Raw genomic sequence first — 23,507 nt, 5'->3', positions numbered from 1 at the left:
TGGAAAGTTAGCACTGTCCCATACGTTTAAGCAGGGAGAAACATGGACATTGCCTATTATAATGAACTAGACTAGGAGGTAACACTTTTATTTTACAACTAGCAGGTAACACTGAACGTAACTCGGGTTCTATAATAGGTGATGTGGCTAATTATGTGAAGAGTGAATTAACTCTAGACGAAGACCCGGAGACGATGAGGCGCGGGACCCAGGCTTGATTCCACAGACGAGCCAAGCTCGGGACTGCCCCTTCATAATCTTGAGCGTGGCCTCGCTCCGCCTTCGGCCACGCCCCCTTCCAGACCTTTCCCGTAGGATCTCAGCTGAGCATCACGTGCCCTCCCTGGGTTCACTCAGGCCACCACCAGGACCACGCACCCTCGGGCTGGCTGACATGCCGTACCCATTCTGGTTCTAGAGAGAGGCTCCAGACGCACAGCTGCACTCCTGTAACAGCAGCTGGTGCGAACACCCTAGTGACACCATTTACGTCACTACACATGTATAAAAACTATATCATGGTCTAGTTAGTGTGTCCTGTTCAGCCATTCTCTGTGAATTTAGTTTTACATTTTCTTTGGCCTATCATTGCTTCCAGTGTGCATTCACCATGATAATTTTCTATTTTTTTAATACCCAGTTCTTCTCATTCCATATTCTCATGTCATCAATGTGGATATGAATTATTATGAGCTTTGCTTGTTTTATTTAAATTTAAGAGGTGAAAATTAAGAAACGTTTACATTTTGTTCACGTTACATTTTATTTTGTTTGGGTTGATAACACGTATAAGTTGGTTAATTATGGCTGTCAATAGCTTACGCCTACACCCTGCGACGGTACTTAATGAGACTTGAATATTGCTTATTTAGGCACTCCAAAATGAATGACCGCTTTTCCTGGGAAATATAAAAGTTGGATCTCTTTAAGTGTTTAAACTAACATTGTTGTTTGTGCTTCTACTTTTTAAACTGTAAAGTTATACTTCATGGTGCCTGTAGCATTCAATGTCAGCATATTCAGTTATCACAGCTAATGCCATGGTGTGGTGGATTAGTCGCTTATAGGACAAGGACAGGTAGCCAGGCCTTTTCTAGTGTTTGTGAATAACACTGGAGACGTCTCTGCCTCTTGTCAAATTTCAATCGCCCAACATTTACTACCCAATGTGTGCATACATTTGTAGTGACTGACTCAGACACAAAGAGTAGGAGGCACTCTGTTTATTAACAGCCTTAACAGTTCACACTTAGTACCTACAGCTCCCAGTCAGGACACCTGGCAGACTGCCTGACTGACGACACCGAGATGGTGAAGACAGAGACGGCGACGAAGACTCCAGCAGCACGACGGGATCCCACTCCAAACGACAGCCCCGAGCTCTCGCTTAGGGCCCCCTTTTATGCTCCCACATGGCCTCAATCCGCCCCGTCCACGCCCCCTCTCTAGAACCTACTATCGGGTTTACCGGGCTTCCCCCACGTGTCCCTTCTGGAACCTTTCCCCTACATCCCTCCCTCTGGTTAATCACGTGACCTGTCAGTCAGGAATGCTGTAACTGCAGATCCCCTTCCTGCCAGCAACAAGCGCTATGCCGTTAAGTGTGTCACCCCACCCCCCCGTAAAAAAAAAAATCAGCCATCCCGGTTGACCTCCATCCTCCGCGTAGCGGAAACAACAAGAACAATACAAACCCAACCGGGATAATTAACAATTACCGACGAGAACCCATAGTAATGAACCCGGACCCAAGGTATTGAACAATATCTGACGACCGTCAACGTGCAACGTGCCGCAGCCCGCGGCGTCGGGAAGGACTCCAGGTCAACCAGTAGTCTTAGCCCAGCTCGCGTCTGCGGCCACCCACCGGACAGCGTCGGAACTAATTTGGTCAACAACAAAAAGGGGTGAGCTATCGAAACTGAACAGTTTTAGAGCGGGTCCTCTTCGCCGGGCCCCCAGGCGGGAGACAAATGGGCTTCCTAGGGACCCCCGGGACGATATGTAAATGTCCTAATGGGTGCGGCCCCTCCTGAGAAGAAGACGAAGAAGAGATGACGGCTGTTTCATCGTCCTCGGTCCGTCTGTAGATGGTGCCGTCGGTGGGTCTGCGGGTGTCAGGCGCCAGAATCCTGCTGAGGCGCACCCACCGCGACTGTTCGCCCTGGCTCACCGGACACATCAGACACCCGGCACTCAGGTGGTGGGAATGAAGTGACATCACACTGTGGAAAATAAGGTTTTAGCCATGACGGATGCACAAACCAGCGCCTGCGACCGACCTGGACACGCACGCACTGCAGCCTCATGACCTCCATCACCTCAACTGGGCCCTGCCATGGCCGGTGCAATTTAGCGGACGTGCCCAGGGGCACCTGGGGGCAATGTAGCCATGCCTTGTCCCCAGGGGTTCATGGGTTTCTGGATTCACGGAGCCCGACAAGCTTCTTATTGGTGCCATTTGGCCGAATTTCCCCGAGATGCCTCCCGCGCTTCCATCAGCCACCTGATAGTAAGCTGCATGGGCACAGCAACCTTCTATTTGCCCAGGTCCATGCTTAACTGAGCCTCCATGGGGTGATCACATTCCCTCCCATACATGAGGAAAAGGGGGAGAACCCTGTTGAGGCGTGAGGGCCATCCTATACGCGGCCAGAACACCTGGAACGTGCAAATGCCAGTCGTACTGTGCCTCGTTAACCTGTTGGCACAGCATGGACGTAAGAGTCCTGTGCAAGCGATCTACCATCCCATCAGTCTGGGGATGGTAGGGTGACGTTCGGATCTTTTTAGTACCCAGAGAGTCGCATACCTCCCTTAACAATTTAGAATAAAAATTACGACCTTAGTCTGTAAGGAGACGTTCCGGGGCCCCCTTGTCTATAACGTACCCATGTAGCAATGCGTCCGCGATTGACGCGGCCGACTGATGCAGCAAAGGCCATGCCACCGGCCACTCAGACAGGTACTCCACCCCGCCAAGAAGAAAGTTTTTTTTTCCCCTTTGAGTGGCGGAAAATAGGCCGTGGTGTCGAGGGCAACGAGCTCGTTAATACATGGACACCTCCATGGATTGCAACGGTGGCCGGGCCTGCCCCGGCGGGAGCTTTAGGCGAGCACACTCAATACAACCTTTGACCATGTGGTACACATCCTTCGACACTCCGGGCAAAAAGAAGTCGCGCTTCAGGGTCAACAAGGTTTTCCGCACCCCAAGATACATTAACTTCACGTGGACAGCCCGTGCAGTAACACTGCACTTCCTCATCCCACCTCATCAACAGCCCATCACGAAGGACAATGAGAGACATTCCCGCTGGCATCTTTTTACCACCCCTCGTTCCGATGCGACGCCGTAATTTCAACAAGGAAGCGTCCTCTAGCCGGAGGCGGCCCCATTCCGTGTGCGTGAGACCAATCGTGTTGTCACAGGGAGCGGTTGCCGTGGGTTGTGGAACATAAACCAACGCTACAACAGTGCACGTCAATCCTGCAGCTGCAGGTTTACATCGGCCGTCACCCATCAAACACGCACAGTGGTCCCTCGGCGGTAACTGCAACAACGCGTCCGCATTACAGTGACGTGCACCTTTCCTGTAGGTGACCGTGAAGGAATGGTCCTGCAAAATTTTTAACCAGTGGGAAAGCTGGCCAGAACACATTGAAGAGCCGCATGGTCCGTGCACACAACAAATTGCCTACCGTAAAGGCCTGTACTGCTGTACAAAATGCACAATGGCCAACAATTCACGGCGCGTCACAATAATGCTGCTCTGCGGGGGACGGCACACGGCTCCTGTAAGCTACAACCTTCTCTACTCCGTTCACTACCTGCGACAGTATAGCGCCGATTCCGGTGTCGCTGGCATCTGTATGGCAGAGAGAAATCGGGGTACCCAAGGGGAGGTGCGTTGGTGAGGCCGTCGCGCAGCCTGACAAACGCAGCCTCTTCTTCCCATCGAAATCTCTGGCCCTTTGCGGTACGAGGCAGCGATAGTATGACGCGAACCCGACAAAACTGTGGACTTCACCCACCGACGTGGGAGTCGGGATCCGTGGCTATCCCGGATTCGCTGACAATGTGACCCAAATAGCGAACCGATGTCTGCAAAAGGTGACACTTTTGCAGCTTTAATTTAAGATTGGCCGCCCGCACCTTGACAAACCGACCGCAACCGCTGATGGTGCTCCTGAAACGTGCGTCCGAACACAATAACGTCATCCAAATAAATGAGGCATAAGTCCCATTGAAGACCTGCCAAAACCAGCTCCAAAAGTCGCTGGAACGTGGCCGGAGCTGAGTGAAGTCCCATCAGGAGACAGTTAAATTGGAACAACCCCTGGGGTTTTCGGAACGTGGTTTTAGGTTTGGAACCCTCATCCAGAGGCAACTGCCAAAACCCTGACAGCAAGTCGAGGGTGGAGAAAAACCGCGCACCCGACAGGGCGTCCAATGAGTCGTCCATCCGTGGGAGCGGGTATGCATCCATCATGGAGACTTTAATCAAATTTACGGAAATCCACACAAAAACGCAAACTCCCATTCTGCTTTTTAACCAGGACAATGGGAGCTCCCCACGGACTGGTGGAAGGGGAGATAAATTCCACGGCCAACATCTCGTCGACCACCTGGTGAACATGATCCTTTTCCTTGGGACTGAGCCTGTACGAATTCTAGCTCGTCCTCAGAGAACCCTGCACAGGCGGCCACCCCGGGCCACCGCTGTCAGTAGAAATGGGCTTGGATGCATCGGGCTACCTTCCATGATAACAAGTCGTCCTCCTTCGTGGCAGGCAGAGAGACGCCCATCTTCTGGGCCAGCGACAGCAATCTCTCCAGTGCCAGAGAATCTAGCGCTGTCTGTTCCATCCGCCGATATACGGCGTGGCGCAGTGACAGCAGCGCGCTGCGAAAGGCGAGGGGCGTCTCGGTCTCCCCCCGTCTTCGCAACACAAATTTCCGATGCGCGTTGAAAGGCGTGTCAAAAATGGAAGCCATCTGGGCACAAGCTTGAGGCAGCATCGCTCTTTCCACTGCGGGGATGGCATCAAATGCCGCCAAGGAGTCGTTGTCCAAGGTGGTCGGGAGAGCCCGCAGCGCCTCCTTGTCGGACCATCCCGCGAGGGCGCAAGCAGTGGCGAAACGGCGCTGAAAAGCCGTCCAGTCGCCCCCCGCAGCCACAAATTTCCTGACGAACGGCAGACGCTTTTGAAAAAAAGGCGCCTAGGACGAGACACTGATGGCAAGTCGAATTTGGTGGGAAGCGTTTCCCTCCCAGTTGACAAAATGGCGGCCGAATCTGGCGCCCCGCTTACGGCGGGTAAGATGGCGGCCGCTTGTGCGGGCTAAAGCTCCGCCGATTCCCACGTTTGGCCGATGGCGACGGTCGAGCTGCCCGCCCGGTGCCCCCGTGCTGCAGCATCCTCAGCAGGCGCAGCAACCCTGAGCTGGGCAACCAGCTCCGCCGCAGCAGAGAGCAAGTCCGCGAGACGTGCGTTGTGCTCGCGCCATCTTCTCCGGTCTGCGGCAGCGAGGAGTCGACGTCCCTCTCACGTTGCACCACAGGGATCGGCGCCTCGGGACCAATCTCCAGGGTCCTCAATTCCGGGGCTGTTGGAGATATAACATCCTCTTCACCCGAGGACACAATAGTTGGAGTCTTCTTCTTGGCCGACTTGGACATCCTGAATAATTCTTTAAAACTTCTGACACCAAATGTAGTGACTGACTCAGAGACACTAAGAGTAGGAGGCACTCCTTATTATCAGCCTTAACAGTTCACACTTAGTAACTACCGCTCCCTGTCAGGACAGCTGGCAGACTGCCTGACTGACGACACCGAGATGGTGAAGACGGAGAAGGTGACGAAGACTCCAGCAGCATGACAGGATCCCACTCCAAACGACAGCCCCGAGCTCTTGCTCAGGGCCCCTTTTCATGCTCTCAGCGTGGCCTTGCTCCGCCCTGGCCACGCCCCCTCTCTAGAAACTACTAGCGGGTTCCCGGGCCTCCCCCACATGCCCCATCTGTAACCTTTCCCCTACATCCCTCTCTCTGGTCTATCACATCACCTGCTGTCAGTCAGGGCTGCTGTAACTGCAGATCCCCTTCCCTGCCAGCAAGAAGCGATATGCTGCTAAGTGACCGATTCTATGTCACTGCACATTGATGACTGGAATGAAACTATCAACCCCAACACTCGAGGACCTGGTTTATACACAGACAAACTCCCTGGATTTGGACCCAGGAGCTCAGCAGTGCCAGCTCACTACTCTGACCTCTGAACCAACTTTATCCACGGCCCTATTAAACGCTATTCCTATCCATCAAAACTGTGGGGTCGGCAGCCCTATTCATCCTATTATCCACGGTTATCTGCGTTTTTACCCCATGGATTATATTAAAATAGTATCCGCGATATGGGTACTTCACATTACCGTGGTTAAGATGAGTTGTTTAGTGTATGTGCTACGGTCTGCGATTTAACAGCAAGACATTTCCACAAAACCCATAAGTACAATAATAATGGGGTGTTTGCATCTCTTCGGTTAACTGTTATAATATGTAAAAAAACAGCCTTCACTTATATAATAAAGGGCTAGCAGAGCTGCCAACGCATGCTATGGTTGAAAAAAAAATAGCCAAGTGAAATCTGCAGAATTGCATTATGACGCTCGGAGTGGGGAATAAATGTCTATTTAGTACAATATACTGCAATTCATACTGATTCTGGAGTAGCCTACATTGCCGTATCGTCTTTAAAATATATATATACATGCACCTCTTTCCCATATCTGTTGCTCCACGTAAAAAAACAAAGGTATTTTTTACACATTCCATTGACCACACGACCTCCTTGGGAGTGATTTTTTTCTGTGGTGCTAGTCTTATAGATATAAAATGGAAATTTGTGAATATGTGTGTCTGTTCGAAATGTTTAGCGTACTTCCCGACATGCAACAAACTTGAAATTTGGCATGTCAGTACTTTCCAGACTACACAATGCAAAGAGTATAAAAATAGACTTTTATATATATATTTTGGGGGGGGGGGGTGTGCAATAATGGATATATTTTGCACGCAGGTGAGCAGTGACGTCACACCTCTGTCATGTCACCCGCATGCGGCAGCGTTACGCAGTATGCCTGCTAACGCAGGGGTGGGCAAACTTTTTGACTCGCAGGCCACAATGGGTTCTAAAATTTGACAGAGGGGCCGGGCTAGGAACAGGTGGATGGAGTGTTTGTGTGAACTAATATAAATGACACGTAAAAATCATTACATGAAAGGATTTGGCCTTTAACAGGTAGCAAAGCGTTTATTTGCAAGGCAATTTAACAAATTTCACGAACATGAACAATACAAAAACATGTTGTAACGTGACTGATCAAACATCATGAAAACATCTGAGCCCTGCGCCAAACCAATTACCTCACTTGAACTTCTTTATTATCTACATTAACAGGTTAGAGCAGCCACGCAGGCTGTGTTGCGGAGATTTGGCTTCAACCTCGCTGCAGCAACACATCATCACTTTCAGTTTCAGTGGGAATAGTGTTGTTGATCTCCCATTTTTGCCAGTGCATCCAAGTCTGGAGTTATTTTGGTTGTGGCAATTCTCAGGATAGATCTGAGGTGCTGATCCGTTAACTTTGATCTGTGACGGGCTTTGTTGGCGTTCATGATGCTGAATGTCTGCTCACAAACATAAGTCAAGCCAAACAAAGTCAGTATCTTCTGTGCAGTCCTCCGGAGGTTTGGAAACGTGGCTCTGTTAAGTGAAGCATTAAAGTCATTCAGTTTAACAGAGTTGAACTTCTCCTTTAAGACGGAGTCAGACTGAAGATCTATCAGTTCCAACTGCAGCTCCTGTGGTGCTGTTTCAGGGTCTTGTGACAGGGGACAGGAGACCAGCTGAAGTGACTGTTCAATGTTTTCGAAATCAGAGAACCTGTATTTTTTTGCGTTTCGCGGTGCCTCTTCCTGCATGGCAAGTGTGGGGAAATGAGCAAAAGATTTGTTCGCAATTTGTCCGGAGAACAAAGTGAGCTGGATTTGAAGGCTTTCACATGTTTGTACATGTCATGAACAAACTGATCTTTCCCCTGCAGTTTCACATTCAGCTCATTCATGTGTGAAAATATGTCCACAGTAAACGCAAAGTCACTAAGCCAGTTCTTGTCGCTTAACTCAGGGAATTCGTCAGATTTCCCCATCAACTCCAAAAATGTGATGATATCTTCTTTCAGCTCCCACACTCGTTGTAACACTTTCCCCAAACTTAACCAGCGGACACGAGAGTGGTACAGCAAGTCCTGATGATCCGCATCAGTATCCTCCAGGAAGGTAAATAAACTGACGGTGCTGAAGTCTCCTTGCTCGTATAAAGTTCACAAGTTTTACGACTGGATTCACGACACGATTAAGCTGCAATACAGACTTACACAGGGATTCCTGTTGGATGATGCAGTGAAGGAAAATAAGATCCTGGACAGGGTTTTCCTCTTTCACTTTATCCTGGATTCTTTTCAGCAGCCCAACATTTTTTCCAGTTAAATTTGTCGATCCATCCGTTGTGACATTGACAAGTTTACTCCGAGGTAGCGTCATTCTTTCGATGACAGCAGAGATACCTGGTTATACAAGTCCTCTCCCCGCGTTGTTCCTTTCAGGGACTCTATGGTCAAAACCTCCTCTGTTATTGCAAAACTGTCAATGCCTCGGACAAAAATGAGCTGAGCAGTGTATTTTACGTCCGTACTTTCATCCAGTGCTAGTGAATATAATTCAAAGGAATCAGACTTTTTGTTTAATTGACTGGCTATATTTTACTGGTAGGAACGAAGTGGACCAGACCACCAATAGATTATATCGTCCGCCTGTCCGTCCGTGTATCAACATCGACCCCTACTGCAAACACTTGGCAGGACCCTACAAAAACCTTTTGACTCAGTGGGGCTTTCCTGGCTTAACAAGTGTAATAATACATTATGTTTATATTCTTTGGTTATTCGTTCCTACCAGCCCACCCCGCAGGGTCCTGTTTTTATCAATCAGTTCCACACGGCGAGTCACAGTCCTGCGTGATAAGCTGACTTTTTGAAATTTGCTTTTGATCTCCGGACACAAGATGTCTGCTGTCTGTACCATGCATTCTTTTACAAACTTGCCTTCGGAGAAAGTGGTAATGAGTGGTAATATTGGTGAGAAGAAGGTTTTAAAGAAAATTAAAATCGAAGTCAAGAAGGAAATTATTGAAAAGTTTGTATAATTAATGATTTTTTTTTACTTTAATTATGTGTTCTGTGCCTAAAACTCTTTTAAAAAACTGTGGGGTCTAGAACGGACTCGTGAAATTTGGAGAGAACTCGGAGTTAAGTGTTGTTTGTTTTGTTGAATTACACAAAGCGTAACAGTTATGTATATAACTTTTGTTATATAAAATTCCTAGTAAGATATTAATTTTGCGAGTTTAGTCATACCCCTCCCCTTCTTTCAAGCCGTAATTTAGAGAGCGAAAGCGCCGAGTACGTAAATCGCTAACATAAGAACCCGTTAATCTCTTCTCGCATCATTCATACGATGATGCGGTGAAGTAAACGTTGATACGATATTACGGTGAATGCTTCCAAAAACAATACTGTACCCAAATATTACTGTTAACTTACTTTCAATAGAAACATGAATTGCTCATACGAATATTCTCTCTCAGAATCGACCGACTGATGTAGCAGACGAAACAATCATCTTGTTGAACGATTCTAAACCTTGATGTGGCAATGTTAGTTTTCTCTGTTATTCAAGGTTATCTCAGTGTTATTCAATGTTGTTACATTTAGTTTACTATTACACTGAATTCTATGGCGTAATTAACTATTTTTGTGCTTAATAATCTTTAAAAAAACAATATTTATATACAGTTCGTAGGAGTCTGGAACGGATTAATTGTATTAACATACAATCCAGTGGGGAAATTAGGTTCGAGTCACGACCAAATCGGGTTGGACAAGTTCGGCGGGCCGGATTAAAAAGCAGGCCGTAGTTTGCCCATGTCTGTGCTAACGTCACGCATCCCCCCCCCCAAACCCTACCCCTACGCGTAGGCCCTGTATCCCGCACAAATGCACGGCTGGGGGGGGGGAATAATGGATATTATATACTAGGCTGCAAACTTTTAATTTCCCATATGGCTAGCTCCCATACTGTACACAATGTAAAACGTATAAAAATAGACTTTTGTATTTTGGGAGGGGGGGGGTGACTATGAAGCGTGTGGTGGCAACCCACATACAGGATGGGCGAGAATCGATATGTGGTGAGCGTTTGTGGTAGCGATTAAATGGGAAGCGGCCGATTCTAAAGAAAACTACAACCTTCGATTCCTTTGCTCGATTTAAAGAATCGAATATTGGCGCACGAGCGTAAGTTTTTATTTCCACCGCTCGTTGGGTTTTATTTTAATGAATTAGGTAATGATCAAAGTTTTATTTTCATTTGTATATGTTATGTTTTTAAGTTTTGAGAAGTTTTTTTCTTTTTTAAATTCCCTCGGGCAACGCCGGGTACTTCCCGTTAGTACTACATTTTGAAATGTTTATGTACATTTTAAATTTAAGGTTGTGGAATTTACAAATATGAGAGATGCAATTACAATTAATTTACACTTATTCATTCGTGGCCTACATTGTTTAAAAAGATATCGATTTTTTTATGATAGAATATAGTATTGTCATCAGTATGACCTAAGTATACCAAGTTTGCAGTCGATACCACATTAGGAAGTGGGTAAAAATTGAGTTTCAAGATTTAAGGATACAACAACAATAACTACAAAACGACAGAGTGAGTTAAAAGAAAGCGTGTAAAATTGGAATAATCGAGAGTATTCCATATGATTTAAGCGCTCTACCTAGCATTTACCGTTATAAACCTTGTTCATTTGTGATAGTTCCCTAGTAATTACCCTGTAATCGGGTAATTTGTATGGGGTAAGGGTAAAGGTAGGGTAAAGGTAAGCTCGTTGCTTTTTACCTTTTACCTTACCTGCTGAAGGGTAAAAGGTAGGGTAGAGTGATTGTATTGTGGTAAGGTAAAAGGTAGGGTAAAGGTAGGCTCGTTGTTTTTAACTTTTACCTTACCTTGCCGAGGCCTACCGTATTCTATGGTTCTTTCAGTAAAGTCACGCAGATAGAAAGCAAAAAAAAAGTTTGTTCCAGTGAAGAGGGGCAAGAAGAGAAAAAGCGAAAGCGTGATTGAGCGCAAGTCGGAGGAGGAGCAGAGAGAGACAGCAAGAGAAGGCACGTAGAAAGATACAACCATGGCAAGATATGATGGGGCACGACCATGAAGGGATTTGTAGACCATTGTGAGGAATTTGAACAGGCAACGGTAGTACAGGGAGCAAGTGCAGTTGCGCGAGGAGGGTCTCGAGGTATGGGAATTATAGGGAAGGTTGAATATGATCCGAGCAGAGTTGTTTTGGATTTGTTTAAAAGAGGTCAAAAGAATAAATGGGCAGACTGAGCATAAGAGAGTTGCAGTAGTCCAGACAAGTATGGATAAGGGAATGGATGAGGAGTTTTTCAGCAGAGGTATAAATAAGCTGTCGGATTTTTGCGAATGTTGAACAAATTAAACCGGCAAGAGATTTTGCAAATGTCAGATTTTATTTGAATAGGAATGAAGCTTGTATTTGCTGGAAACTCATAGGCAAGGGTCATCCCATATTTTTACTCCGTGTTAGTATATCACGAGATCACCATTACCTAGCATGTAGTGCTTCATCTTTGTGCTTTATATTGCTATTTTATCAACATTTTAAAGTTTTTATTTTTTTAATACATAATACAGGAAAATGACATTGTTCGTGACTTGGGTTAATGTGAGGTGACTATAAATAATACTATCGAATGCCCAACAGTGAAAGACATGACGGTACTTTTAAAACTTAAATCAATAAATGTACAGATGACTCTTTTTTTAGTTTTAGGTAAGAGTGCCAACTTATTGTCATGAACTTCAAACTTTTAAATGAACCACTTTTGCTGCTATGTGTCCTTGTGACGCAGGGTCTGTTCTTCTACCTGACACCCGGAATGTGCCCGAGCCTGGCCACCATGCGCTCCATCATTGAGTGTGCGGGGGGGCGAGTGTTAACGAAGCAGCCAGGCTTGCAGCGCCTCGCTGAGCACCGCAATAACAAGGTGAGGGGTGGGGATGGGGGCGGCACTCCCTGTCACAGCACCGAGCCAGCACCTCCGGGATTCTGGGTTCCAGTCCATGGGGAGGGAGTGGTTGGTCTCACGCCTGGGCATCAATGACTGTGTAATAATAACGATAGTTTACTTATTTATGCAGGAAAGTCACACTGAGTCATAGGATTCTTTTTTTTAGGAGGGTCCTAAAAAAAACGATGTTACCAGCCAATTGATGAGTGTTTATTCAAGTGAGAGGAAGCCAGAGCACCTGAAGAAAACCTGCAAGTGCGAGGGGGCAACACTATCCCCATACAGATGGAAACGGATGGAGATTAGTCCACCTGCTGTATTGCCATATTGGCGAGCTAGGGTATGGCACCTCGACGCCAATGGCAAGGAAGTTTCCCAACATTTGTGCGATCCACCAACCCTCACCTCCACCTTGCTGGATTAAGGCATGCCACCACCACTGTAAATAGTACATTGCCTTCTCACAAAGTCATTTGAACGCTTGAAAGGACTCGTCTTCAGACAATTTTGAATGGCCTGTAATTTATCCACAGTCAGTCTGGTTGCATTGAGTCCACACTTATTAAGGTTTATGGATATATGTAGGAGCAGAAGCATGCACACGGTTTTGCAAGTACACTTTGTTTACAGTGAAATGTCATTATTTTCCCATTTGCATTTACCAGCAGCTATCATTGACAATTTTTTGAGCCCCAAATAAATCCCCATTAAGAGAATGTTAAATTATCCTGGTATAAGCATCGTGCTCACGTTTTTACACAACCTTAAAACATTCTGTCACGGGTGCCTTACATCTTCCATACATTTCTACCTTTTTCTTACGCTGGGAAGATTGGCAACATCAGCCAATACCTTAGTCCCCAATGAGCTGTGGATATGCAACATTGTACTGTACGAGAGAATAATGGGTTGAAATATATAATTACAGTGGGTATTAGTGTATTTCTCTAGTTGTGTAATGACAGGGTGACACCTGTCGGCCTGAATAGGTAATTGCGGTTATAGGGGTATTACATAATGCCTTATTATAAGGGAGGCGTATCTGGAGTAAAGGTGAAAGGTGGAGTTAGTCCAGAGGCTCCGGGAACCTACTCGAAGGTTCTGGAAGGGGGCGTGGCCAGAGGCGGAGCTTGGCCGCGCCGGGGCGCATATAAGGGGGGCCGAACCAGAGGTTCGGGTGCTGTTGTGGGTCCTGGCTGCGTCGCTGCTCATTGTCATCTCTTCGTCTCCAACCACGTGGCTGCAAGACCCTCTCCGTCGCTGCGCTAGTCGGACAGCTAGCGGAGCGTATGCCGGAGATGGGCTATGTGTTAGGATCGCCTATGTGTAGCTGCATTATGTAATGTATCGCCCCGTATGCTCTTAATAAACAAGAAGCATTCTACTCGACGTGTCTCGGAAGTCGCTAACTACACTTGGTCACAAGCCCAAATCCTGGCTGGGGGTCGACTCAGTTTTTTATTCTTCACAGTTTCAATAAAATATGTACAATTTGTTGGGCGTCAACTGTGGTCATGCTGTGGAGACATTTGCCCTGTCGTGTTATTATGCTCCTTTCCCCCAGCTGAGATGTATGCCTTCCCCATTCTGGTTGCATAGATCTACTTTGACCTGGCTTTGAATGACAAAGTATGTAAGTGAAGTTTGTGTACTTGTCTTAGAATGTAACTCTTAATTGTCTTTGTGTCTCTGCCAGAACTTGCCAGAGATCATCATCATATCCTGTGAAAATGACCTACACCTGTGTCGTGAATATTTGGTCCGTGGCATTGGTAAGTGCACATTAAGAGCGGAAATAATATAAACTAGCTGGGGGGGGGGCATTACACAGACCGATATATATTCAAATATACAGTATATTCAAAACAAAACGGTAGACAGAAAAAAGTCTAAGTATACAGTCACGCCACACTATAAAAGAATACATCAGTTCTAACATGAACAAAAGAGCTAATTTATACAGGCTGGAGGTGAGCTGAATAGGTAGAGTGCAATCTGCATTTGAATGAGAACCATGTCTACACACGGTCCCAGACAAAGGCGATGGCTCTTAGTATTAATACGGCATATTAGATATCCCGGATTCCTAAGAGATGTTTCTCTGCGATGTAACTGTTATATAACAATCAGGGATCGCGGACGAGTATATCCTTCCTCCAGGCCTGATATGTTGTAGTCTTGTCCTCCGTAGGACCGGTTCATCGAGGAGGTGACTGAGGTTTATAGAGGCAGAAGGCTGAAACCCCCCCCCCCCACTACTCTCTACCTTTCCCGAATGGGGTTTCCGCAAGGCCCAAACCGGGTTTTGTGGTCTGCCACGCAAGCTCGCACGCATCCCCGGTCTGCACACAACAATCCACACATATATAACCGAAACTACAATAAAACAAACCAATGAAACATAAAAATCATAAAAAACATAATAACCAAGCATATACAGCACACAGAAAACGTGGCGGGGGCCTTGGAAAAGTGAAATACTCCAGGGCATACTGAGCACAGCTTAGGGGTTGCCATCGCACAGCAGGGCATGAGAACTATAAAACCCATACCCTGAGCACCATTGGTGGTTGGAAGCATGAGGCCTGGTCCCCCATTCAACACGGATTATATAATCTTAATTTGGGAGCTTTCGTGACTGCAGGAATTATTCTTTGGTTCTTTTCGGTTAAGTCACGTCTAAAAATAAAATAATAAATCAAAATAAAACAACACATTACGACGTTTCGATTGCAACACAAGCAATCATCATCAGGTATAAAAGAAATAGCAACAAAAATCTAACTAGAAAACTATAGACCGACATACAAGCAGACAGACATCACAACGGCACACATAGAGAGGAGTATACAGGCACACGAAAATTAAATAACCTAGTAAAATATTGAAATGTGATGTAATACAACACAGAGAGTCGGTTAACACACAATTAACGCATGGCCTGGTTGACTACGTGTTTCAAAATTTGCTAAGTTAGAATTTTAAGTGTGAGCAACAAATATCTAACTAGAAAACTATAGACAAACATACAAGCAGACAGACATCACAACGGCACACAGAGAGAGGACACAAATCGGCTGTGTGAGCAACAAAAATCTAACTAGAAAACTATAGACAGACATACAAGCAGACATAACCACTTCTACGGGGAAGTTTTAAACTTATCCTTTTTTCTTTCTGGCTATTTGTTCTCTCTGCCTGTGTCCTCTCCTTGAAATTTCACACTTAAAATTCTAACTTAGCAAATTTTGAAACATGTAATAAACCAGGCTATGCGTTAATTGTGTGTTAACCGACTTTCTGTGTTGTATTACATCACATTTCGATAATTTACTAGGTTATTTAATTTTCGTGTGCTTGTCTCCTAATTTTCAGGCTTGCCTCCCGTGCCGCGTTTGTCTTAATTTTCAGGTTTGCCTCCCGTGCCGCGTCTATCATCTCACTTACAATAGGAGTACGTTGGCGTGCACCCATTGATCTCCCCGCCCTCTCCCTCCCCTCGTCCCCTCCCCCTCCTCTCTATATTTAAGGGACCGTCACAGAAACGACCATCTCTTTGTGCCGATGTGTGTCCTCTCTCTGTGTGCCGTTGTGATGTCTGTCTGCTTGTATGTCTGTCTATAGTTTTCTAGTTAGATTTTTGTTGCTCACACAGCCGATTTGTGTCCTCTCTCTGTGTGCCGTTGTGATGTCTGTCTGCTTGTATGTCTGTCTATAGTTTTCTAGTTAGATATTTGTTGCTCACACTTAAAATTCTAACTTAGCAAATTTTGAAACACGTAGTCAACCAGGCCATGCGTTAATTGTGTGTTAACCGACTCTCTGTGTTGTATTACATCACATTTCAATATTTTACTAGGTTATTTAATTTTCGTGTGCCTGTATACTCCTCTCTATGTGTGCCGTTGTGATGTCTGTCTGCTTGTATGTCGGTCTATAGTTTTCTAGTTAGATTTTTGTTGCTATTTCTTTTATACCTGATGATGATTGCTTGTGTTGCAATCGAAACGTCGTAATGTGTTGTTTTATTTTGATTTATTATTTTATTTTTAGACGTGACTTAACCGAAAAGAACCAAAGAACGGATTATATATATACAGACATCAAAAACTGTCACGGACGGTTGAATATTATATTTATAAACAGTTCATATTTAATATATTTGAATAATGAATTTGCAATCCCAATATAAATTGGGTGTACTCATGTACTTGCTTCGCTGTGATATGGAAGATTAAGTAAAATTATCTGGTCAAACAGGCCAATCTGCAATGTCCAATATTTTCAGTTTGTGTCATACGCACCGTTCTATCGCATGCACCATGTGGCCGCAGTAATAAAAGGTGTGAGTACACAATCACAGTCCCATCACACACGACATTAGATGTTACCTGTACACTAGCCCTGTGTGATCTATTTTGCTGAGTCAACAACATAACACCTAACACTATGTCCTGTAGTTACGCTTTAAAGTTATATTTTCCCTACGTCCTAAACACTTAGCCGGTGTTTTCGTGGACAATGGCCACTACGTGCAGTTGAGTGGATGAAGTCCAGAATTCTAAGAGCATAATTGCCCCACCTAACATTACACATCACACTATCTACTGTACAGCTCAGAAATAGTACACGTGTGTAATGTGGTTACTTACCCTCACCATGTGCTATATCTGAGCTGTATACAGTAAATGGTGAGGGTATTTTGAGAAAATAATAAGTGTTTGTCGTCAAGGAAAAGTCACATTAATGTTGTGCAACAAAGCACCGATGTATCATCATTGCGCATACTCATACACCCTTTCCTACAACACGGTACAGATGCAGTACGTGATAAAATGGAGACATGTCGAATAAAATTGTACATTGACCAATCGCTGGGCTCCAAAAGACCACGGTGAATAAAACAGGCACTTTCTGCCAATCCCCGATTTAAAATGTAGTTTGTCCAACCCACAAGCCGGAAAGAAACAACGTTACATTTTGGAGACGAGTACCGTGTGACACACACTCACGCACAGATGCACAAGACGATTAACTTTTATATATACAGTATAGATGATGTAACGATAAGTTGATATATGTTGTCTCAAAAACAGTTTTTTTGTTATGAACTCTTTTAAATCAAAGATTGTTCAGACTCTTTTTGAAGATATTGGACTCGTTTCATGAGTGTTCATATGCTAACACATTTGTTTGCAGGGACTATTTTATCCCTTGGAATTGGGTCCACTGAATGTGGTTTGTCAGTCAACAGGAGGTAGTGGTTACATTTTTGTAAATGAGCATACGAGAGATTGAGAAAAAAACTTATGGAAATCTCTCAGGATTAATGTCCTGTTTGCTGACATAATGACCAGTACAGAGGCAGATATAGTGTGCCCCTTTGCTTTACCTACTGTGATTAATTGCCCCATTATTGATCTCCTAACTGTTCTATGTAATAATGTAGTACAACATGGATTGGGGAGCTAGATTATCTTCCTCCAGTTCGTTAATAAAAAAAATCCATTTATTTGAAGTAGAGTGGAAACATGCTATCTGTGGATGGCATGTATATTGTCAGACTTGTTCCATGTAAAGACAATTGTTTTCAATGAAATGTGCATTGCCTGCATGATAGGAAAATCTGTCTTATAGTTCATTTACACTCGCTAAAGTTGCGCTATCTACAGGAAAACCAAATAATGTGTGCATCTCATTTACAAAGGGAAGCTCTTTGTATATGGGTTTAATCATTCAATATTGACAGAGTAAATATTAACAGTCAATATTGAATGCAACTATCATTGCAGAAGCCTTACACTCTCATACAACATGTGACTCTTGTGTACAGTGGTGAATGTCACATTTCACTGCATGTTTTTATAGAATGTTAAAGTAGAATTAAGTTACTCTTTGGTTCTTTCGGTAAAGTCACGTAGGTAGAAATAAAATAATATAAAATGAAACAAATCACGACGTTTCGATCGCAACACAAGCAATCCTCATCAGGTGGGAACACCACAGCAAGATACAATGCTGAAGTGGGCGAGAGAGTTGCCGTGGCAAGAGGTTATATAGGTAAGAAAGGGGGGAGGAGCAAGGGGGGAGGGTAGGAGGTGGGTTGCGCGAGCGCTAGGGGGAGAGGAAGTGAGGCTGGAGGGGGGGGAAGTAGGCAAGGCTAGAAGTGGAAAGCTGGGGACACGGGTGGAAAGAGACTTGGAAAAATAGACTAGTAACCGGCAGGTATGATGGAAACAACCACAACAGTTAAGGCTTTACCTGGTTAATAACATCCTTCCAATGATTGCTCAATTTGTATCCATCTTCTCGGTTGAAGTTAAGTCTATGTTTATATATCTGGATGGCTTCATGAACAAACCTTTGACAGTAGCCCGAAGGTTTGCAGAGTACCTTGATCTCGGAAAAGACTATCATGCGAGCCCACAGCGTTATAACAATGGTCAGCCACGGCAGAGGTATTGGTTCTGCCGTGTTTCACATCTAAACTATATGTGGTAATTCACAACAGGAAAATCACTCTGGTGTTATAAAACACAAGTTGACTCTGGCATGATGTATTTAATCACAGATGCTAAGCAGAGGCCATAATTCCTAGAAGGCAATCAGTCAGACAAAATAAGAGCTATAAGCTAAGGAAAATTGTTGTGAGCATAGATTATCGCTTATATAGGGAGAATAGCATTTGGGAGCCGGAGCGTGCATGAATACCAAATCAGGGCGATGAAAACAAGGAATTTGGTTTGCAACTGCAAGGGATAGTAAAGAATGACAACTTGCATAGAGCTTTTTGTCCAATTAAATGTTCCTTCTCTTAAAAAAGAGGGGACCTCACTCCTTGCACGCGGTAACCCCGAGCGAGTTTTGTAAGTTCATCGTTCCCATGGTGGGGGGCAGTTTATCCATCGGGTGACCGTTGTGGACTTCCAGTAAAGTCATTTTTTATCGAACATCACTTGGATAATAGACAATAAATCACGATCCAGGATTTGAGCGCAGCAAAATATTCTAAGTAGCTAATTCGGATATATTTTTATTGAGATCAGAATCAGACTCAGAATATTTATTTATACTGGAGGAATCCGATGAGCAATATAGGTCTTTTTCACAGATGTCCAGTCGGGGTAGGTCAGAATTTTACAACAAGAAACAATACAAAAACACTATAGGAGTGCAAAGTATAGGACATGTAGATAAATAACTTTAAAATGTATACAAATAAAACTAAAAATCTTCTTATTGGTTCTTTCGGTAAAGTCACGTAGAAGGGAAGTAATAAAATAATAAAAATAAAACAATTCTCACGACGTTTCGGCCACAACGCAAGCAGCCGTCCTCAGGTGAAAACCAGGTCTGTCGAAGCGACAGCGTCTGAATGAAACAGCACACGTGCTTGGAGCATATATATATAAGCTGGGTTGGAAGGGGGGGAAAGAGCGCCTTGACAAAAGAATATGCATATCAAGAGGCATTTAGCATATTTATGGGAAATCCAGGTATGTGATTAGTACTACTCATGCCCGTGCATTATGCAGGATTAGCATCAAAGGGAAGGGATATGGGAAATGCAGGTATGTGATTAGTACTACTTATGCCCGTGCATTATGCAGGATTAGCAACATCAAAGGGAGGGGATATGGGAAATGCAGGTATGTGAATAGTACTACTTATGCCCATGCATTATGCAGGATTAGCAGCATCAAAGGGAGGGGATATGGGAAATGCAGGTATGTGAATAGTTCTACTTATGCCCGTGCATTATGCAGGATTAGCAGCATCAAAGGGAGGGGATAGGGATATGCATATTCTTTTGTCAAGGCGCTCTTTTCCCCCCTTCCAACCCAGCTTATATATATGCTCCAAGCACGTGTGCTGTTTCATTCAGACGCTGTCGCTTCGACAGACCTGTTTTTCACCTAATGACGGCTGCTTGCGTTGTGGCCGAAACGTCGTGAGAATTGTTTTATTATGTTTTATTTTTATTATTTTATTACTTCCCTTCTACGTGACTTTACAGAAAGAACCAAGAAGATGAATCCCTGCAGTCACGAAAGCTTTAAATCGAAAAACTAAAAATGTTTGTCTTACCAGGTAAAGCCTACTGAGCTATTAGTTTTTATGGCAGAAGCGACCTGGCCAAAAATGATAGCTCAACGAAGTGGCTTATCACGTGGAAATTTATTGTAGGAAATCATCTAAACCCATGTCTCTAAATGTGGAGGGAAAAACCGGAAGACATGGAGAGAAAAAAAATCCAATCGACCACGGGGAGAACATGCAAACTCCGAATATACAGGTGCCAGGGTCGGGATCCTATGAGTCATAACAGGAGGACTTCTCCACAAATCTGGCTATAACCTGATGAAGCTAGTTGTTATTACTGGCGAAACGTTATATTCAGATTATAAATGTTGTGGCTTTTGTCTCCAACACACTGGTGTGCTATACTAGTAACGAATTGGCATGTTCTGTTTACGTGACAAACCTTACTAATTGGCTGTGTTGGTGGTGATGGGTTTAACGACACATTTATATATTTACACGATCTAACCCAAAAAACCTGTATTATGGAGTCATATGTTGCAATCTTGATTTGAAGCTTTCGTGACTGCAGGAATCCATACTCTTTGGTTCCTTCGGTAAAGTCACGTAGTTAGAAATAAAATAATCATCAATCAATCATATGTTGCAATTGTTACTTTGTTTGCATTTGACGAAAACACGAACTTAGAATTTTGGTTTACCAGATATTAACCTGGCTCATGTAAATACATCAGGTCATTTACCCAGCCATCGACATGAAGGTATATTCCATGATGAACATTTTGTTAATTGTTCTGGGGTAAAAAAAAAATCCTGACACATGTTTGGGGCGTGCAATGAGCTCGTGCATTGTTTAATATATTTCACTTTGGTCATCAATATTGAATGTCATAGAGCAATGTTCAAATACACTTCGTGGATTATATAAGCTGAAATTAATTAATTGCTCTTGTATTTGCATGTCAGGGCAGTTGTAATCAATATGCTATTTCTGCTCGTCTATTCCCTGCTCTGTACCCCCCCCCTCCCTCTTTCGACAGAAGTGCACAATGCGGAATTTGTCCTGACGGGAGCATTGACACAGACCCTCGACTATGAGTCATATCCTTTGCAATGAAAACGGTGCTTGTGTAAAACATGTTTTGTTGTCGCAAAGGTGCCTTGATTATTGTATACTAAATGTGCGGTTTAAACAGAGTTTAATGTTAAAATATTCACTACTCTACTGTCATATTTGCTTTATTCTAACAAATGGCAACGGTGGAATAACCATATGAATAGAGAAGCTTAAAATATTAATTATATTTCGTGCAATCTTTATTCAGTTTTCCCCATCTTCTATCAGTGCTTGCACAAGCACTGAGTGCTTTGAGACAACTGTCATGCACACGTGAATGTTACTGAGAGACGACAACACTATCAGCTGCAAGGAATTATTGAATCACTGACGATTTATGTGCATGTCACTGCGAGTCGCCATTTTCAACTAAAGTGTGTTCTCAATACTGGGCTAATTCAGCAGGGCTGGGGTGCCCCTGTATATAAGATTTCTTAATAACAACAAACATTATTTCCATCTAGGCCAAATTTATCCCATTGGCAGCTTATTTTTGTTTAGCTTTTTATCTTACCTATAAAAGTATTTTTTTGTCTGTGTGTGTGGACGTGTGTCACTTTTAACTGACAAACTGTTGGGTTTACGTTTCAACAAAGTACACAGTTAAAACAAACTAAGCCTCAAACGGAAACTCGCTATTTGTTTTTTCCCTCCGTCAAATGTAAACGAATAAAATCACACTTTATTATAATTTACGCTGATCGCGGCACCAAAGCACGCATCTGGGCAAACGCGGAATGCTGACTCGCGGTTGGCCCTAGCAGCGCACACGAGCTCGCTGAGCTGCGACGGGAGAGAAGTTCTTCGAGTTAAAAAGGCAAAAAAAGCACACCACTGAGGTAAATCCTGAACAGTGTGATGTCCTCTTTTCCTCCCCACCGCAATGTGTGCAGTTACTACTATACAGTCAGTAGATGCTACTGTAGAGTCAGTAGATAGTACTGTAGAGTCGGTAGATAGTACTGTAGAGTCGGTAGATGCTACTGTAGAGTCGGTAGATGCTACTGTAGAGTCGGTAGATGCTACTGTAGAGTCGGTAGATGCTACTGTAGAGTCGGTAGATGCTACTGTAGGGTCGTAGATGCTGCTGTAGAGTTGGTAGATACTAGTATGTTATAAATATTAAAAGCAACAGAGGTAACAAAAATGCACCACTGAAAATAAGAAGCCAATTCCGAAATATGCATTTGAATGCTACAGTGGTTATTGTACAACTCGGTGATAAACTGAGACCACGTGAAGTTTCTGCACAGCGTTGTGCGCGCCCTTCAAATTTTGAGCTGGGGAGGGGTTTTCAGTGTATTCATTTTTAGGATTCTCCAAAAAAGGCCCGTTGTATGTGAGATGCAGTTTATTCCCCGCCCACGTGTTATGTCTCCCTGTTGCCTTTTGTCTGGTGATAACAGAGTAGCCAGTGATTTTTTTTTCCAAGTATGCTCATATTTAAATATTTGTAGAGCTGGATTGTAGTGAATACTACATATCCAGGTTATTAAAATTGCTGCCAGGAAAAGCTGTTTGTCGTATTTTAATTAACAGGCCAGGAAATGTTACTTGCAGTCAAAGCAATTAAGCTGAGTCTTGGCTAAATTGCCCCATCTTTAGCTAAACTAAATTAAACTGGAAATATCGTTTTTATTTGCCAGTGAACATAAGGATTATACTAAGAATTGATTTATTTTAGTTTGTCTATTTCACTCATGGATTACTTGCATAATTTGAACTATAAGATTGTATATGTTGGATTATGAAATTTTGATAAAAATAATAACAATGAAAAAATGTGCAAATCGCATAAATTATGTTAATGTGTGTAATTATATGCATGAATTATGATAATCACGGAGATAATCGTAGTAATGCATGCGAACGCTTGCGATTATGTTAATGTGTGCAGTTATAATAATTAGGCTTAGCTTCGTTATCCAGAGTAGTATCAATTGGGATAAAACGATTATCTTTGATTAAACATTTACTGATTATCTTAGTGTGTTTATGTTATGTTAGGTCTCCAATTTCATATCTCATCGCAGGATACAGTTCTTATGAATAAGACAGTTTTGCATGGACTTGGAAGAAACACTCGAGATACTTCTGTGTTAACAATTTTATTCTAAAC

General features: G+C 43.8%; 1 protein-coding gene across 1 annotated transcript in view; it reads left to right on the top strand.

Annotated features, from left to right (window-relative positions):
• The window catches only part of PAXIP1 (PAX interacting protein 1), an 84,794-nt gene extending 62,737 nt beyond the window's left edge, over positions 1–22,057 (top strand). Inside the window, exons 17-19 of the mRNA XM_078863469.1 lie at positions 12,070–12,204; positions 13,925–14,000; positions 21,312–22,057. Of these exons, the coding sequence (XP_078719595.1) occupies positions 12,070–12,204; positions 13,925–14,000; positions 21,312–21,388 (288 nt within the window). The 3' untranslated portion in view covers positions 21,389–22,057. The remainder of the gene's footprint in view (positions 1–12,069; positions 12,205–13,924; positions 14,001–21,311) is intronic.
• The last annotated feature ends 1,450 nt before the right edge of the window (positions 22,058–23,507 follow it).

This window comes from Lampetra fluviatilis, chromosome 1 (assembly GCF_964198595.1).
Source record: "Lampetra fluviatilis chromosome 1, kcLamFluv1.1, whole genome shotgun sequence".
In the NCBI taxonomy this organism is placed as follows: domain Eukaryota; kingdom Metazoa; phylum Chordata; class Hyperoartia; order Petromyzontiformes; family Petromyzontidae; genus Lampetra; species Lampetra fluviatilis.
The sequence above is the reverse complement of the archived record's forward strand: the minus strand, read 5'-3'. Positions and strand labels throughout refer to the sequence as shown.